Consider the following 14395-nt stretch of genomic DNA (forward strand, 5'->3'; position numbering starts at 1 on the left):
ACAAATCGTTGGAGAGAATAAAGACAATGTTAGTACGTAAAGAGATGGTACAGGATAATATACCCAAGGTCAAATCAAGCTTTCCCGAGTCCTGCAACGTTGCAATCGGTAGGGTCAATAAGAGGTAGGATGCCAGATTATGTAGGGTGTTCAGCCGGTATGCAAGTAACTACATCCGAACGTGTAACTGCAACCAAGGAGACAGAGTGAACCCAACAGAACCACAATTCAGCCGCTGCAGCTCTCGCCTCAGCCCTGGATATCAGGCGGCTGCAGGCGGCCAAGCACCACTCATTTTGTCCAATAAGCAGTCTTGACCTTGCAATTAGTTTAGGTATCATTAGTCATAGACTAACGACGTGAACCAACTCTCGCCTCCCTCCCTACTTTGCTCCGTCGACGGCCGCCCCTCTCGCCTCAGCAATCATCCCCACGAACAAGGACATTCCAATTGTCCTTGAAGAACGCCTGGCCCTTGACCCTTTGATAGGTCGATCTACCAGTGATGCATCCACCATACAGCACAGAATTCGCGCCATCGCCAATTTGTTTCCACGTGAGCTCCTTCTCTTCCAAGTTCTATATATCTCATCGTCAGTCAACTTTCCTTCACTCACCCCCCACCCAAAGCCAAGGCGAACTCACATCGTTGCACCAATAGATAGCCGACTTCCACGAACAGTTAACTCGTCCACAATTCCCCGGCCCCGGCCCGTTCTTGGGTGGGTCAGTGTTCAAACGCCTCAAGTAACAAATCCCGTCCCAGATCTTGCTCGTTCTCGCGCCGTCGTAGTCCACCTTGCAGTTGATGGACTCGGGCTGTTCATCAGCGGTGCCGGCGGAGACGAAGCTCGTGTCATCACCAGTGGGCATGGGATCGGTAGGGATTCCGGCTTGGAAGGTCTCGTTCCAGCCGGGGTAGGCGGCTTCCATTTGGGCAATGGCCTCCTCGATCGTGCCGGTCACGGTGACGATCTCGTCTGGTGGGGTCGTTCAAGCTTGACGGGGAGGTCCCAGGAAACGTCGACTATGTTGTAGCCGGCAATTCCGTTCGGGGCTTTGTCGGTGGAGGGGGAGGGAGCGCTGGAGACACCCTGTTTCATTGGTAAAGCTGTTGATGCTTCTTCTTCTCGGTCTTTGACGTGAGTAGGAGGCCATACCTTCAGAAAGGTGGCCAGGGTGGTGGCAGCGAAGATGGTACTAGACCACATGATGATGTCGCTTGCAGAGTCTTGGCGATGAGATCTTGGTGCTTGAAGCCTCTTGGCGATGGAGAAAGAGTTCGGGAGGAGGCTAAGAGGGCCAGGAGATGTATTAATAAGTCACGAAGAGGTTGAGAGCAGCTGATGGAAATGTGGGACACGGCCGTAAATCCCCACTCAAGTCATGAGATCAGCGTGCGCAAACGGAGTCTGTTGCTCTTGCCCTTTCAGACGATTGACAACCGGAGCCTCTTCCCATATATGCTGAGCACATATCCCGCCTGTTTCGACTGGCTTATGGCCACGGTTGGACCGCCCACACAAAGACGGATTTGTTGCTTTGTGAACACATTCTTGCTGCTCTAACTAACAACCGAACTGTAATAAAAAACGTTAAAATGCGATACATGAAGGACTTCTTGCTCTCAAGCTCAGGTTCAACAGACGAAACAGCAGCCGTGGCGGGACTTGACGCAGACCACTAGCCGACTTTTACACCACTCCCACAGGAGCCGCGTCGCCAACATGTTTCCGCCGACGCAAATCCAAGCCTCCCTTTGTCCGAAAGTTGCTCCACCCGTTCGGTGCCGCAGGTGGTTTCTCTTTAGGTCCTACTTTTGGTTTGAGTGTCGGCGTGGCAGGACCTGGGGGGTGGACGCCAGGCGGTTTGATGCCTATTTTGTTACAGGCACTCCAGAACCACGGCTTGTCTTTGATACCGGCGGGGACTCGTCGAAGGACCCAAGGGTATAATCTTCTTGCGGTCGACAAAGAAGACGACGGCAACGGATATCATGTATGTTAGACATGCTACTATAACCATGGATCCGACATGAGGCCACTTGAGGTGGGACAGGTCTTCGTCCTGGATGACGGACATGCTGTAAACAGCCTGCTTGTGGATGAAGATGGGTCAGCGTGAGGCGTTGGAGTCCATGGTTCAGCGCTGAGTCAGGGCACCTACAGTCACATAGCTGAGTGGAAGGTAGAACATAGTGACAACAGTGAAAACAATGATATGGCGATTCATAGATGTTGACTTGGAGGCTTCCAGCAGATTTGTGGCGCTCAAGATATAGTAAGACTGTTCGCAAAAGCTTTCAGTGAACACGCATAGACATACCCCATCTTGAAGCCCACGTATATCGTCTGCCTTGACCTCGATGCGTCTCTCGAGCTTAGCTTGGAGGCTGTCAAATTGTGCCATGACCCTGTCCCAGTTCTCTTCAAGTATACTGTCAAATTTGGCTGTCTCGGAGGCGGATTCATGCCAAAGATTCTATGAAAGTCTTGCAGGCCCTCTTGAGTCTCTTTCATCCATTCAGGAGCAATTCGTAGGAGACGGAGAAGCTGAAAGCACATTCGTGATTGGTTGAACAGTCGTCGAGCATGATCTTCTGGGCCTTGCGTTCATTGAAGATGTCCTCTGCCTATAGACAATTCATGTAGTCAGTGGCAAGACATATCGTGAAGAGGAGATACACCTACCTGAACGGTGACAGATCTGTCAATTGCATCCGACAGACAGTCCCACCCTCCATACCACCTTGTCTCCAAGACGTTGTCCAACACAATATGTAAATGACAAATGCTAGCTCTTTGAGCAATCATCTCAATCCTTTTTGATCGCAGCCTTACACCTTGATATTCGCGCCACGAAGTGAAGACGTGGTCTTCAATAACAACAATGCAGAACAAAGAAGCCGCCTCAATGGTTGACACCCATTTCACAGCAGCTCGCGCTTCCTCAACACCCCCAGTTGAGTGTGGAATCTTGCGGGGCAGCCTCCCACGCTCCCGTTCAAGGGGGAAGCCCGGGGGCCAGAGCCCATTTTCCGGATGAAACGGAGATGCCTGGAGCCACCATTTATGAAATGAGGTTCCACACGAATGGCGGGAGGTGTCAAGACGTTGCGAGGAGGTAAAAGGATGCCGTGGCTACTGCCGAAGAAACCTGGCGACAAATGAATAATCCCGATACATATCGCGCTTATCTTCCTCGGACGATGCGTTAGAGAAATGTTGTCGCGATCGCAAAGAGAAAATGAATGCAGCTGCATTGAGGTTGAGAGTTGGACGTCTTGAGGTGGTAACAAACCTGTCCCAATTACTCTTCATTAATCATCACAGCAGTCTCGATTTTCAAGGCTAGAACAAAATGTAACATACCAGATCTGACCAATATTGATATCAGTTGGCTCTGCAAACTCGGGGTTGGAGTACGGTTGGTCGGAACCTAATACTTGGGGGCAGGAGGACCATGTTGGAAACCCCATGTTGCCTACAGACCATCTGGCCGGTTGAAGAGAAAGCTTGTCGCCACATGGCCAAAGATACAGGAAGTACGCCTCATTGAGCTCAAATGTGTTACCACGTAGCGAAGATCAAGGCCAGGGTGAACAAGACGCCAGAACATGGTTTGTTCCGGCAATGATTCTCGTCACCGTCCTGGCTCTTGCCTCCAGGCTGCCGGCATCACACTTGTTGGGCACTCTTCGTGTAAGAATTTCCTGACCATGCCCCCCATCGAAGGGTCGAGATTTCGGCCGAAGCTCATTCTTTGCTGCGAAGCTGTTGTGCTGCCCTTGACAGGCAGAACGAATGAAGCATCGTCAAATGCCCCAATGCATGCCCGAAAGAGGAGCGAAAAGCAAACCAAATACTAGGGGGCCGCTTGTTGCGCACGGGATAAAAGGTGGGTGGTTTGGTGGGAAAAGCTGTAGATAGTCCTCGAGGGTGGCACTTCCCAGGTCAGACCTAATAGCGGCGAGATGTTCCTCACTTGGTTTACTGGTGAGAATTGCCGTCCACTCTCGCAAAGAAACTATGAGCTGAGATAGTTGGGTACTACTTGGCACATGTATATCAAGCAAGTGCGACTCGGTAGCCGGAGTGTTGATGGTATTGGTTCCGGTGGGTGTCGGGGAAAACTCGCCACGCTCGATAGCTGTTGGTTTCCAAGTATCTCATTGAGTCGGCGAAGCTCAGCCAGAAGCTGCTGTGCGAGTGTCTCCTACTCTATGATGACCTCTGCCATGGAGTTGGTCGACTTCGAAGATGTTGGGGCTGGTTCGGTGATATCGTTTGCCATGGTGAGAATCGAAGGAGCCCAAGGTTGATGAGAACTATCCGGTGAGAAGAGACGGAAATGGCTGGCCTCAGAGAATTGGGAGGGGAGCAGAACTCCCTGCTTTTTATGGTACCATGACACCAGCAAGCGCCCGGCATTGCAAGCAGACTTCAGGTTTTAGGTATGACATTGTCCTTCCCTACCTAGGTTGCATGCTGCCGAAGATAGAGTCTCAAAGGATCGGGCCGGTCATACTGGTTTTCCGTGTCTGGCTGAGTTGTGGTTGGCTGTCCTGATAACCAATCCAACCCTCCCTCAACAAGTGCAGAATTATGTGCATCCTATACAGTGCAGAGACATGCGAATAGCTTCAAGATGTTGAATAGCCTCGCGTTGCTGCAATATTCATCAGCCTAAACTTCACAAGCAGCCATCCCACTTCACCCATATCCATCAATGACGAGATGGTCAGCCAAGCAGGAACTAGTTGCCCTGTCGTCGAATATTTCCACTAGTGTGATGTTGGACTGTGATCCTTTGTCCCCACACGGTGGACGATGCTACCTTTTGGCAAGCAAGGTGGCAAGCGACACTCGTGTTGGTTGTGAAATTGGAGTGCAGAGCTAAGAGCTGCGAGGTCGACTCGGCCGAAATGAGGGTACCAAAAGAGCACAAGTCGTGCTGCCACGAGAGAGGCATGTGGCGCAGCGGCACAGCGGCCCGGGGAGTAATGGCTGTTGGAAGAAGGCGGACCCGGCAGTTTGGACATTCCAAATGATCAATCTACACATAAAGTACGGCGGCGTACACGACCAGCCAGCTTCTCCGAGATGAATGCCAGGAACAATGCAGGAGAGAAAAGGTGGGCGAGCCGGAGCGTGGGAATCTACCCCGCACAGACTGTTCTATCCTCCTTCCTCCTTCCCCCAACGGTTGCCGATTCGCCAACCACAACACTCCGATCCCGATACACCCTGCCTGCTTGCCTGCCTGCTTGCCTGCCTGCGATGCGACAACCCCTGGTTGGGGCTCGAATGCCGTGCCAGCCAAGCGAGGGTGCCATGCAGCCCACGCAGCCAACGCACCATTAATTCCACGCTTCAATTTCGAGAATCTTCACACACCAATTTTCTGGGTCAAACAAGAGCAGCAAAGACAAAACACCGTCGGACTTGTCAAGGAAACCCCCCAGACCCACCCGGATCTCATCGAGAAACGCTCGGCACCATCGCCTGTTGCGCCAGAGTTTCCGGGCGGTGGAGCCGATGGGCTGACACAACCGCCGGCTTGCCATCCGGACAAGGCGCTTCGACGAGTTCGGCGATGGAGGCCAAAATAGGTCGGCGCTAGGAGCCCTGCCCGGGATGGGCTTGCGAGAAGGTAACAGCCCCGGTGCCCCGGAAATGCCAAGTTACCTTGCTTGCTGCGGTAATATCCCCAATATGCATCGCATTATAGCCACGACCTGCCGTCGCATTCACACAAGATGGCCCCTTGGCAAAATGCACGAGAAGTTATAAAACATTCTAGCGGCCCTCGTTTCTCCCTCCACACGGCTCGTTTCCCGAGCGAACAAGTCTCTGGTTCCAGCTTCCGTATCCCCAGATCACCACCACCACCACCATGAAGGGCGGCATCGTTGGCGTGCTTTGCAGCGCGCTCCTCCTTGCCGTTGAGGCTGCATGCGCCCCCAACTCGGACGCCATCACAAAGGTACCTGGCTTCAAGCCAAACAAGTGGGTGGCCAGAACCTGGGAGGGAAACAACTACGCCTGCAAATGTCATCCTGGCGACTACTGCTGGCCCAAGCAAAACCACTGGAATAACCTCAACCGCACCGTTGGCGGCAACCTTCGCGTCAACCTGCCCCCAGGAGCTCCTTGCTACAACACCTTCCAAGGCCCTCTCGGAACCGTCAACACGTACGATGCCGCCAAGTGTGCTGCCGTGACCGCCGGGTTCCCCAATGAACAGTTTCAGTAAGTCATCTCTGCACACCAAGCATGAGGAGAACATGTTGACTGACCATCTGTGACAGAATCGAGCTGCCCACCGCTGGCCTCTGGACCTACTTCACCAATGACACCTGCCGCCCTACCGCTGATCCCACAGGCAGCTGCACGCTGGGCTACTATCCTGTCCTGTACATCACAGCCAAGACCGTTGCCCACATCCAAGCGGGTATCAACTTCGCCAGAAACAACAATTTGCGCCTCGTCATTCGCAACACTGGACACGACTTCCTTGGACGCAGCGTTGGCTGGGGCTCGCTTGTTATCAACACTCACAGCTTCAAGAGCATCAGCACCACCAATAACTGGAATGGCCCTGGCTACAACGGCCCCGCCATCACTGTGGGAGCGGGTGTGCAAGCCTTTGAGGCTCTTGCCCGCCTGAACTCGCTTTCCCCTCCTCGAATTATGGTGACGGGCGAGTGCGCTGTAAGAACTACCAATTCTTAGCGTTTGATATTCATGGACTAACCGGTATCATTAGACTGTTGGTGTCGCCGGAGGCCTTGTGCAGGGCGGTGGCCATGGCCCCTTGACCAACTTCTACGGATTCCTTGCCGACACGGCTGTTCAGTTCAAGGTCATCACGGCCGATGGCAAGATCCAAACTGCCAATGCCAACACCAACTCGGATCTGTTCTGGGCCCTCAAGGGAGGTGGTCCCGCCGCCTTTGCTGTCATCACTGAGGCTACCTACAAGACCTTTGCCGACACCCCAAGCGCCGGCATCAACCTCGATATCAACCCCGCCACCAACTCCGATCCCGCTCTTTATTGGGAGGCCGTCCGCAAGTTCCACAGCTACAGCACCCATTTTGTTGACAACGGCCTTTATGTTTACTACGAAATCGGCCCCGTCCCCAACACTCTCCACGTGCATCCTATTGTGGGCGTCAACAAGACCCTCGCCCAGCTGCAGGCTGTTGTCCAGCCCCTCTTTGATGACCTTGATGCCCTCGGTGTTGGGTATACCACCTCCAGCGAGACTTACGGCACCTTTTACGATTTGTACAACGCCATGTTTGAGATTGAAATGGCTGGCAACTCTGCCCTCACCGGTGGTTGGACTATTGGTCGCCAGGATGTTATCAACAACCACACCGCCATCATTGATGCTTTCCAGACCGTTATGAACGCTGGCTCTTTCATCGTCGGCCACATGTGGTCTGCTGGCCATGGCCTCCCTCAGAGCGAGTGGGCCAAGTCTGCCATCAACCCCCGCTTCCGCAACGTTGTTGACAAGCTTATTACCATCGTTCCTGTCTCTGGCGATGCCCCTCTCGCCGCCAAGGCCGAGGCCCAGAACCGCTTGACCAACATTGTCGACGGCTCTCTCCGTGCCGCTGCCCCCAACGGCGCTTCCTACATCAACGAGGTATGTATTGATTTTCGGTCTCCAACCAAGCAGGCATATGCTAACATACTCACCACACAGGCCGATCCCTTCCAGCCCGACTGGCAGAACGCTTTCTGGGGTACCAACTACCAGCGCCTGCTCCAGATTAGACGCAAGTACGACCCCGAGGGAGTCTTCTATGCCGTCTCCACTCCTGGCACCGAGAGGTGGGAGCAGATTGAGACGGGCACTAGGTTGTGTGTCAAGTTGTAGTCTTTTTTCTTTTCTGTCTGAGCGAGTCTTTTGATATTAAATAATAATAGAATGGTATATACGTTTCACCAAAAGAATAGGGAAGCTTGCTGCTGTGTGATTCTTCTAGGTCATGTTGTACGTGGAGGCCCCTTTTGTGGAGTCCAGGAGGGTATTGTTTCCAGAGCAACGGCTCCTTGAGACTATTTGTGAAATGCCTGATGCATATCGGTATGCATAATCCTTGGGTCATGGGCCCCCAGAGCAAGTCAATGGGCCTATCAGCTATCTTTAAGGTGTTCTTTACCACTTTGAACACTTATTCAATACATTCTGAGGGCTAAGGAGAATCTTTTCAGCGCCTGATGCCATCGTTCAACGCTAGATAGTCATTACTGTTCAAATTCGTGGTCTTGGGTAGATACGTTGCAGCGTTCTTCCCGGTCAAGGGAAATATATTGCCGCTTTTAGACTTGGGTGGGGTGTGTAGTTAGGAGCAGCACTGCCTCTTCCACCATACCCCCCTGTCAATTTCAGCTTGGAAAAAATGTGTTTGATTTCGAAATGTCTAAATTAACCAGCCTAAGTTCGAATAACGAATTTGCAAGTCAAGGTAAAGGCAAAGTTGAATCGTCATATAAACCAACATACTGCTTGTCTTAACTACAGTTCCATTTCATATTTACATACCTACCTAAGCTTCTTTATCACTTCCTATCAACAACTTAGCACTTATGGCGTCATACCTCCCTAGTTCCCTCGGCATCAGCTGCCGCTTTCACAGGCTTAGTTACTGCAGTCAAATCATCTTGGGAGCCTCGCGGCTGCTAAAGGAAACCAGATCAAATAAAGTTTGTTGTGGCGCTTGGAACTACGTCAAGCCAACTAGCCCGATCTCGAGTTGTTCGAGTGGGCCAAATGACGTCTCTACCAAGTGTTTTAGAGCCACCTGTCTTCATGACGAAACAGGGCACTCAAAGTGATAAAAGAGGCGGGATCCAGAAGGATCTAGAGTATTGTGACGGGCTATAAATTAATGGAGACCGCCAGGCCCCTCCTGTGTTACACTATGATAGAAAAAAAAGAGAGAGACAAAGAATGAGAGATCAGCTCAGCTGTCTGTCGTGAACTTCATAGTTAGGACGCGCCCCGAAGAACAGCCAATAGCAATTGTTGATGCCGCTGCAGCGAGACATTGTGACTGATATTCCAGAGGCAGCCATAGCCAATTTTCTGAACCCTTCGTAATCCATCTCTTGCTCATGTCTATTCTATAGCGTTGGTAATGTGGGGGGTTGGTATCGTTAGATCCGGATGCAATCAGCTTCGAATCAAGGGAAGACGCTACCGATTTCACAGAACCGCCATGGCCCTCGAGCGTCTGCGTACATGACCCCGTGGCCGCCTCCCAGATCTTGATGGTACGGTCGGCTGATCCTGACGCAACCCACTTCGAATCGGGCGAGAACGCTACCGAGTTGACCCTATCGCCATGGCCCTCGAGCGTCTGCGTACATGACCCCGTGGCCGCCTCCCAGATCTTGATGGTACTGTCCTCTGATCCTGACACAACCCACTTCGAATCGGGCGAGAACGCTACCGAGTTGACCCCATCGCCATGGCCCTCGAGCGTCTGCGTACATGAACCCGTGGCCGCCTCCCAGATCTTGATGGTACTGTCGTCTGATCCTGACACAACCCACTTCGAATCGGGCGAGAACGCTACCGACCAGACCCAATCGCCATGGCCCTCGAGCGTCTGCGTACATGAACCCGTGGCCGCCTCCCAGATCTTGATGGTACGGTCGGCTGATCCTGACGCAACCCACTTCGAATCGGGCGAGAACGCTACCGAGTTGACCCTATCGCCATGGCCCTCGAGCGTCTGCGTACATGAACCCGTGGCCGCCTCCCAGATCTTGATGGTACGGTCGGCTGATCCTGACGCAACCCACTTCGAATCGGGCGAGAACGCTACCGAGTTGACCCTATCGCCATGGCCCTCGAGCGTCTGCGTACATGAACCCGTGGCCGCCTCCCAGATCTTGATGGTACTGTCGTCTGATCCTGACGCAACCCACTTCGAATCGGGCGAGAACGCTACCGACCAGACCCAACCGCGATGGCCCTCGAGCGTCTGCGTACATGACCCGTGGCCGCCTCCCAGATCTTGATGGTACCGTCCTCTGATCCTGACGCAACCCACTTCGAATCGGGCGAGAACGCTACCGACCAGACCCAACCGCGATGGCCCTCGAGCGTCTGCGTACATGACCCCGTGGCCGCCTCCCAGATCTTGATGGTACCGTCCTCTGATCCTGACGCAACCCACTTCGAATCGGGCGAGAACGCTACCGACCAGACCCGACCGCGATGGCCCTCGAGCGTCTGCGTACATGACCCCGTGGCCGCCTCCCAGATCTTGATGGTACGGTCGGCTGATCCTGACGCAACCCACTTCGAATCGGGCGAGAACGCTACCGAGTTGACCCTATCGCCATGGCCCTCGAGCGTCTGCGTACATAACCCCGTGGCCGCCTCCCAGATCTTGATGGTACTGTCCTCTGATCCTGACACAACCCACTTCGAATCGGGCGAGAACGCTACCGAGTTGACCCCATCGCCATGGCCCTCGAGCGTCTGCGTACATGAACCCGTGGCCGCCTCCCAGATCTTGATGGTACTGTCGTCTGATCCTGACGCAACCCACTTCGAATCGGGCGAGAACGCTACCGACCAGACCCAACCGCGATGGCCCTCGAGCGTCTGCCGGCACGCATTCCAATTATCCTCTACCATTGGCCTCGAAGTAATCCACTTCCGTTCTTCCTGCGTAAATAGGCCTCTTGTTATACTTTGGGCGGGGCTGAATACAAGTGCTGAAGCGTATACCTGAAGAGGATAATTCTCAACAACCCATCTCCAGTATAAAACGAATCGGCGCATGTCAGCGACAAGGCTTGGTAATTGAGACGTAATCGAACTGTGCTAAATTCCTGTTAGAACCGCTTAGTAAGAGGATACTATCACTGGGTAGAGCCTACCTGAAGAATGCTTTCGAGCTTTGCCATTGAAAGTATCCCCTGCGGCATGCTCTTACAAAGTGAAAGTGCTTCAAGCCAGTGGAGGTAGTGCTGCCTCAGAAAGTCATCGACGATACCACTATCTTGGAAAATATCTGGGTGCTTGCTATCGTCGCTCGACTGCCAGTTACAGAGATGATCAACCCAGTAAACGCACGAGTACCGCACTGTCGCAAGAGGGTCCGGGTCCGGCACTCGGACGTGGTCGATAGGATATCCTGGTATACATAAACCGTATACATCGCGTTGCAACTTGCCTGAGAGAAGCTTTAGTGACCGATCCGATATGTCATGGTGGGTCACAGCCACACCACTGGGGAAAAGTAATTGGGAGGCTTGATCACTCAAGTAGTCCTTAGCTGATTGATGAACGAGGTAGATCTGGTTATCTCGAACCGTGAGAAAGGATCCGCACTTGGCCACGATCTTCTGAATATTTTCCGTCGACCTGACAATCCGTTCCGGTAATCCAGACAAGCCGCCTATTTCGTCCAAGTGAAGTGGGCGGTATGCTACCGTCACCACCGAGAGAATGCGCCAACAGAATTCCGAGTCCCGTTTATTCCGCCTGATCTCATCCAGCATGCGCTTGTACATCCCATCCAGCCCCGGTGGCACTTCTTCGACAATCTGCAGAACATGCCAGCTCTCAACCCCATCCATGCTGAGTTCCTGTACGACGAGGGCGACCCAGAGGAACGTGCCGTTTGCCTTGTTGTGTAGAATATCCCGTACTTGATCCTTTAGCAGGCGTCGTCCTGAAGTGCTTCCAACCCAGATAGTTTATCGTCGATGTACACATCGACGGCATGAGACACCTCCATCGCATTTTCCTTCAGCTCAAGACTAAGCCTTGTTCGCGCATTGTTAGATTTCAATTTCTTCTCGATGATCGTCTCGTTCCGGCTTGTTAAGAGCCATTTTATCCGATCGGATGAGATACAGACGATAAAGTCTAACAGCTTCGGTAGGTCGATAACACATTCGTCTAGGGCATCGACGACTAAACAGGTTGGCTTCACGTTCGGATCTCCTAGCATCCCCACTAAAATGTCCGAGAGGGCGAACCAGGCATTTGCGTCGGAGAGGGATTTACCAGCGTCGGTGTATTTACGCACGTGGGAGATGAGACGTGGCTGCTGGTGGGCAAGAAGATAGATCAGGCCACGTAACACGGCAATGGCGTTATTGATGCGGGAGTCGGTAGCTTGGCAGAAGAAGTAGGCCAGATTACGACAATGCCCGTCTGCAACAATGGCTCCCTGTAGCTCGTTGATGATGCCGCAGAGTAACATGGTCTTGCCTTTGCCGGGATCTCCATTGATCCAGAGTAAGCGGCTCTCCGACCGTTCACGCCATAGACAGAAGTCGGGGTTGGCGAAAACCCAGCGGTAAGCGCCAGCAAGCAACCCACCTTTTGCCTCCTCGATGCGCTTCTTATCAAGGCGCGGATCGGTAGAATGTAGACTGGACAGACAGCGATCATGCTTACTAATTTCCTCTCGCAGCCGCCCAAATGCTTTATCTTCTCCTTCGCCATACAGAAGCGGCATTGTTACATCAAAGATGCCGAATAGCGAGTACGCCTTGTCTTCTTTTTGTGTGGTGTTGCGCTTTCCGACCCACGACAGACGCTCTTCGATGCTGAAGTCGGACAATGTATTGCCTGGGAGAGCCTCTAGGGGGAATCTCGGTTACATCGTGGATTTGTTGTTCCAAAGACTTCTTGTCTCCTAGACGCTCGCCCTCTTTGGAGAAGAATTCCACAATTGCTGGAGCAATGAGCTCTTGAAGGGTCCATCCACGAGTGAACCACTTAGATTTTCGAAAGGTCAATTCCCACCAGCCAGGGTTGCCGTCGGTATCCTGCTGGCAGGTTGAGACGTCTGTGAGATAGACATAGCATTTGGCTGCATTGCGGTACCACTGAAACATGGAGTTAAGGGCGCGCTGAACTTCGGTGCTGTCGGATTTGTCGATGCAGCATGTGTCGACCCAGAAGAATTTCAGCCCATCGCGTCCGGCTTGATCTCCGCAAAACTGTATCTTGGAGTAGCCTCTTTTGTTCTTGCATATACCGTCCTTTATATCCTTAAAGATGACCTCTTCATCGCCCCAGGTGTGCGAAAGTATTGCGTACGGTGGGACCTGGTCGTCGGGAATGTCATCCGTCAAACTAAAATCGCCGGTATCATTGCGTTCCAGGAGGCGCATTGTCGAAAAACCGCCGAGCTTAGCTCTCGTAACTTCTCGTATGACTGTCCGACAGCGGGAAAAGGCGAGCAGGTGGGCCGGGGGGATGGACGAAACTAATAGGCTCAACAAATCAGTAGCTGAAACAAGGATAAGCTCTCAGACATAGATCAGAATCACCTACCACGAGTAATTGTTGAGCTACGTAGCGCAAATCTCAGTCGGTTCGATCGTTGCAGCTTAAAGGTAGTTGTTGTTGCTGCTGTCTCTAAGGGTTAAGGTGCTGTCCTGCCCAGATTGCCAACCCCGCACATCAGGCATTTTGCTGGCGTTGGCACCCGAGCGGCTGGCGCCAACTGCGCATACTGGAAGTATCGTTATTGGCGGTGTTTCGCTGGCGTGCATGAAGATGTCCCTTTGGAGGCCGTCGTTTTGGCGCGTCTGTATGCTAGCCGGTGCCACGAATGCACTGTCCATAAAACCGTAATGTTTCTAGAAAGTTTGAGGCGGCTGAGGATCGGCATCTCGTTCATTTTACAAGGAGACTACACAACAGATTGCCGTGAGGACGCAGCAGGCTACGAGACGAGGAGGGGCGACGGCTACACAACTTGCAGAGAGGGCGGAGCTCCTTGAAGAACAAGAATTTGCAGGTCTGACAACTGTCTGGAAAGAAGTCTACAGTTTCATGCGGTGCACCGGTTCTCCCTGCCAAGGGACTTATTACTGGCGGGATCCAGATAACCGGAAGCATTACAAACTTGATACAAGTGTCTTGCCAAACCATATCGACTACGCTGAAGGAGGTAACATACTCAGGACTCTATATCAAGTCCACTACAAAAAGCCATTTCGCCTCCACGTTTCTGTTAGAAATAGCAATTAGCATTATACTCGCCTGCTTTTTAGCTGACCGAGGTAATAATTCTATTGCCGTTTTTTTCAAATATTACGTCATGGTCCTGAGATGGGATGTCTGCCATATCGCCTTTAATAACGCCCTCTTCCTTGATAAGTTCGGAATAGGTTTGTTGGCTGCGTTAATTTGGATGTGGATACATGTTGGGGCCATCCAGACCTTATTGCGAGTTAGGAAGTCGTCGGTGCCAAATCCATAATGGGCTCCACGAAAAGATAGGCCGAACAATACTATTCAGGTTATATCGAGCTGATAGTAGGATTAGAATGCAGTACGAGTGAGTAGGAAGTGTATGCTGGATAGGCGAGTGAAGGGGGTTGCTAAACTG

General features: G+C 52.4%; 4 protein-coding genes and 1 pseudogene across 5 annotated transcripts; 1 reads left to right on the forward strand and 4 right to left on the reverse strand.

The window, feature by feature from the left end:
- Positions 1–317: 317 nt before the first annotated feature.
- On the reverse strand, positions 318–933 carry QC762_0039590 (uncharacterized protein; the record flags this gene model as incomplete). The annotated part of the gene is made up of 2 exons (XM_062883332.1): positions 318–579; positions 646–933. The coding sequence occupies 2 exons, from the start codon at positions 931–933 to the stop codon at positions 418–420; spliced, it is 450 nt and encodes a 149-aa protein (XP_062745803.1). The 3' UTR covers positions 318–417.
- A 29-nt stretch (positions 934–962) lies between these two features.
- On the reverse strand, positions 963–1211 carry QC762_0039600 (uncharacterized protein; the record flags this gene model as incomplete). The annotated part of the gene is made up of 2 exons (XM_062883333.1): positions 963–1094; positions 1161–1211. 2 exons carry the CDS (start codon positions 1209–1211, stop codon positions 963–965), a joined length of 183 nt encoding a protein of 60 aa, XP_062745804.1.
- Positions 1212–1884: 673 nt separating this feature from the next.
- Positions 1885–5119, reverse strand: QC762_207614 (uncharacterized protein; the record flags this gene model as incomplete). The annotated part of the gene is made up of 2 exons (XM_062887674.1): positions 2167–5119; positions 1885–2094 (listed from the first exon to the last, which is right to left on the reverse strand). The coding sequence occupies exons 1-2, from the start codon at positions 2407–2409 to the stop codon at positions 1885–1887; spliced, it is 453 nt and encodes a 150-aa protein (XP_062745805.1). The 5' UTR covers positions 2410–5119.
- QC762_207620 (uncharacterized protein) lies at positions 5072–7970 on the forward strand. The gene is given in 5 exon segments (XM_062887675.1): positions 5072–5265; positions 5278–6251; positions 6311–6713; positions 6769–7659; positions 7720–7970. The coding sequence occupies 4 exon segments, from the start codon at positions 5896–5898 to the stop codon at positions 7891–7893; spliced, it is 1824 nt and encodes a 607-aa protein (XP_062745806.1). The 5' UTR covers positions 5072–5265; positions 5278–5895; the 3' UTR covers positions 7894–7970.
- Positions 7971–8983: 1013 nt separating this feature from the next.
- Positions 8984–13169, reverse strand: HNWD-pc13 (annotated as a pseudogene; the record flags this gene model as incomplete). Its single annotated transcript has 2 exons — positions 10917–13169; positions 8984–10860 (listed from the first exon to the last, which is right to left on the reverse strand). Coding segments are annotated over exons 1-2 (4130 nt in total), but the record flags the coding sequence as incomplete, so codon positions are not given.
- Between the last annotated feature and the right edge of the window lie 1226 nt (positions 13170–14395).

This window comes from Podospora pseudocomata, assembly GCF_035222375.1.
Source record: "Podospora pseudocomata strain CBS 415.72m chromosome 2 map unlocalized CBS415.72m_2.2, whole genome shotgun sequence".
In the NCBI taxonomy this organism is placed as follows: domain Eukaryota; kingdom Fungi; phylum Ascomycota; class Sordariomycetes; order Sordariales; family Podosporaceae; genus Podospora; species Podospora pseudocomata.

Excerpts from the sequence above, each read along its gene's own strand:
- QC762_207620 (XM_062887675.1), top strand. The coding sequence starts at position 5,896 with ATGAAGGGCGGCATCGTTGGCGTGCTTTGCAGCGCGCTCCTCCTTGCC. Across the intron at positions 6,252-6,310 it reads TTCCCCAATGAACAGTTTCA|AATCGAGCTGCCCACCGCTG; the intron begins GTAAGTCATCTC and ends CATCTGTGACAG. Across the intron at positions 7,660-7,719 it reads GCGCTTCCTACATCAACGAG|GCCGATCCCTTCCAGCCCGA; the intron begins GTATGTATTGAT and ends CTCACCACACAG.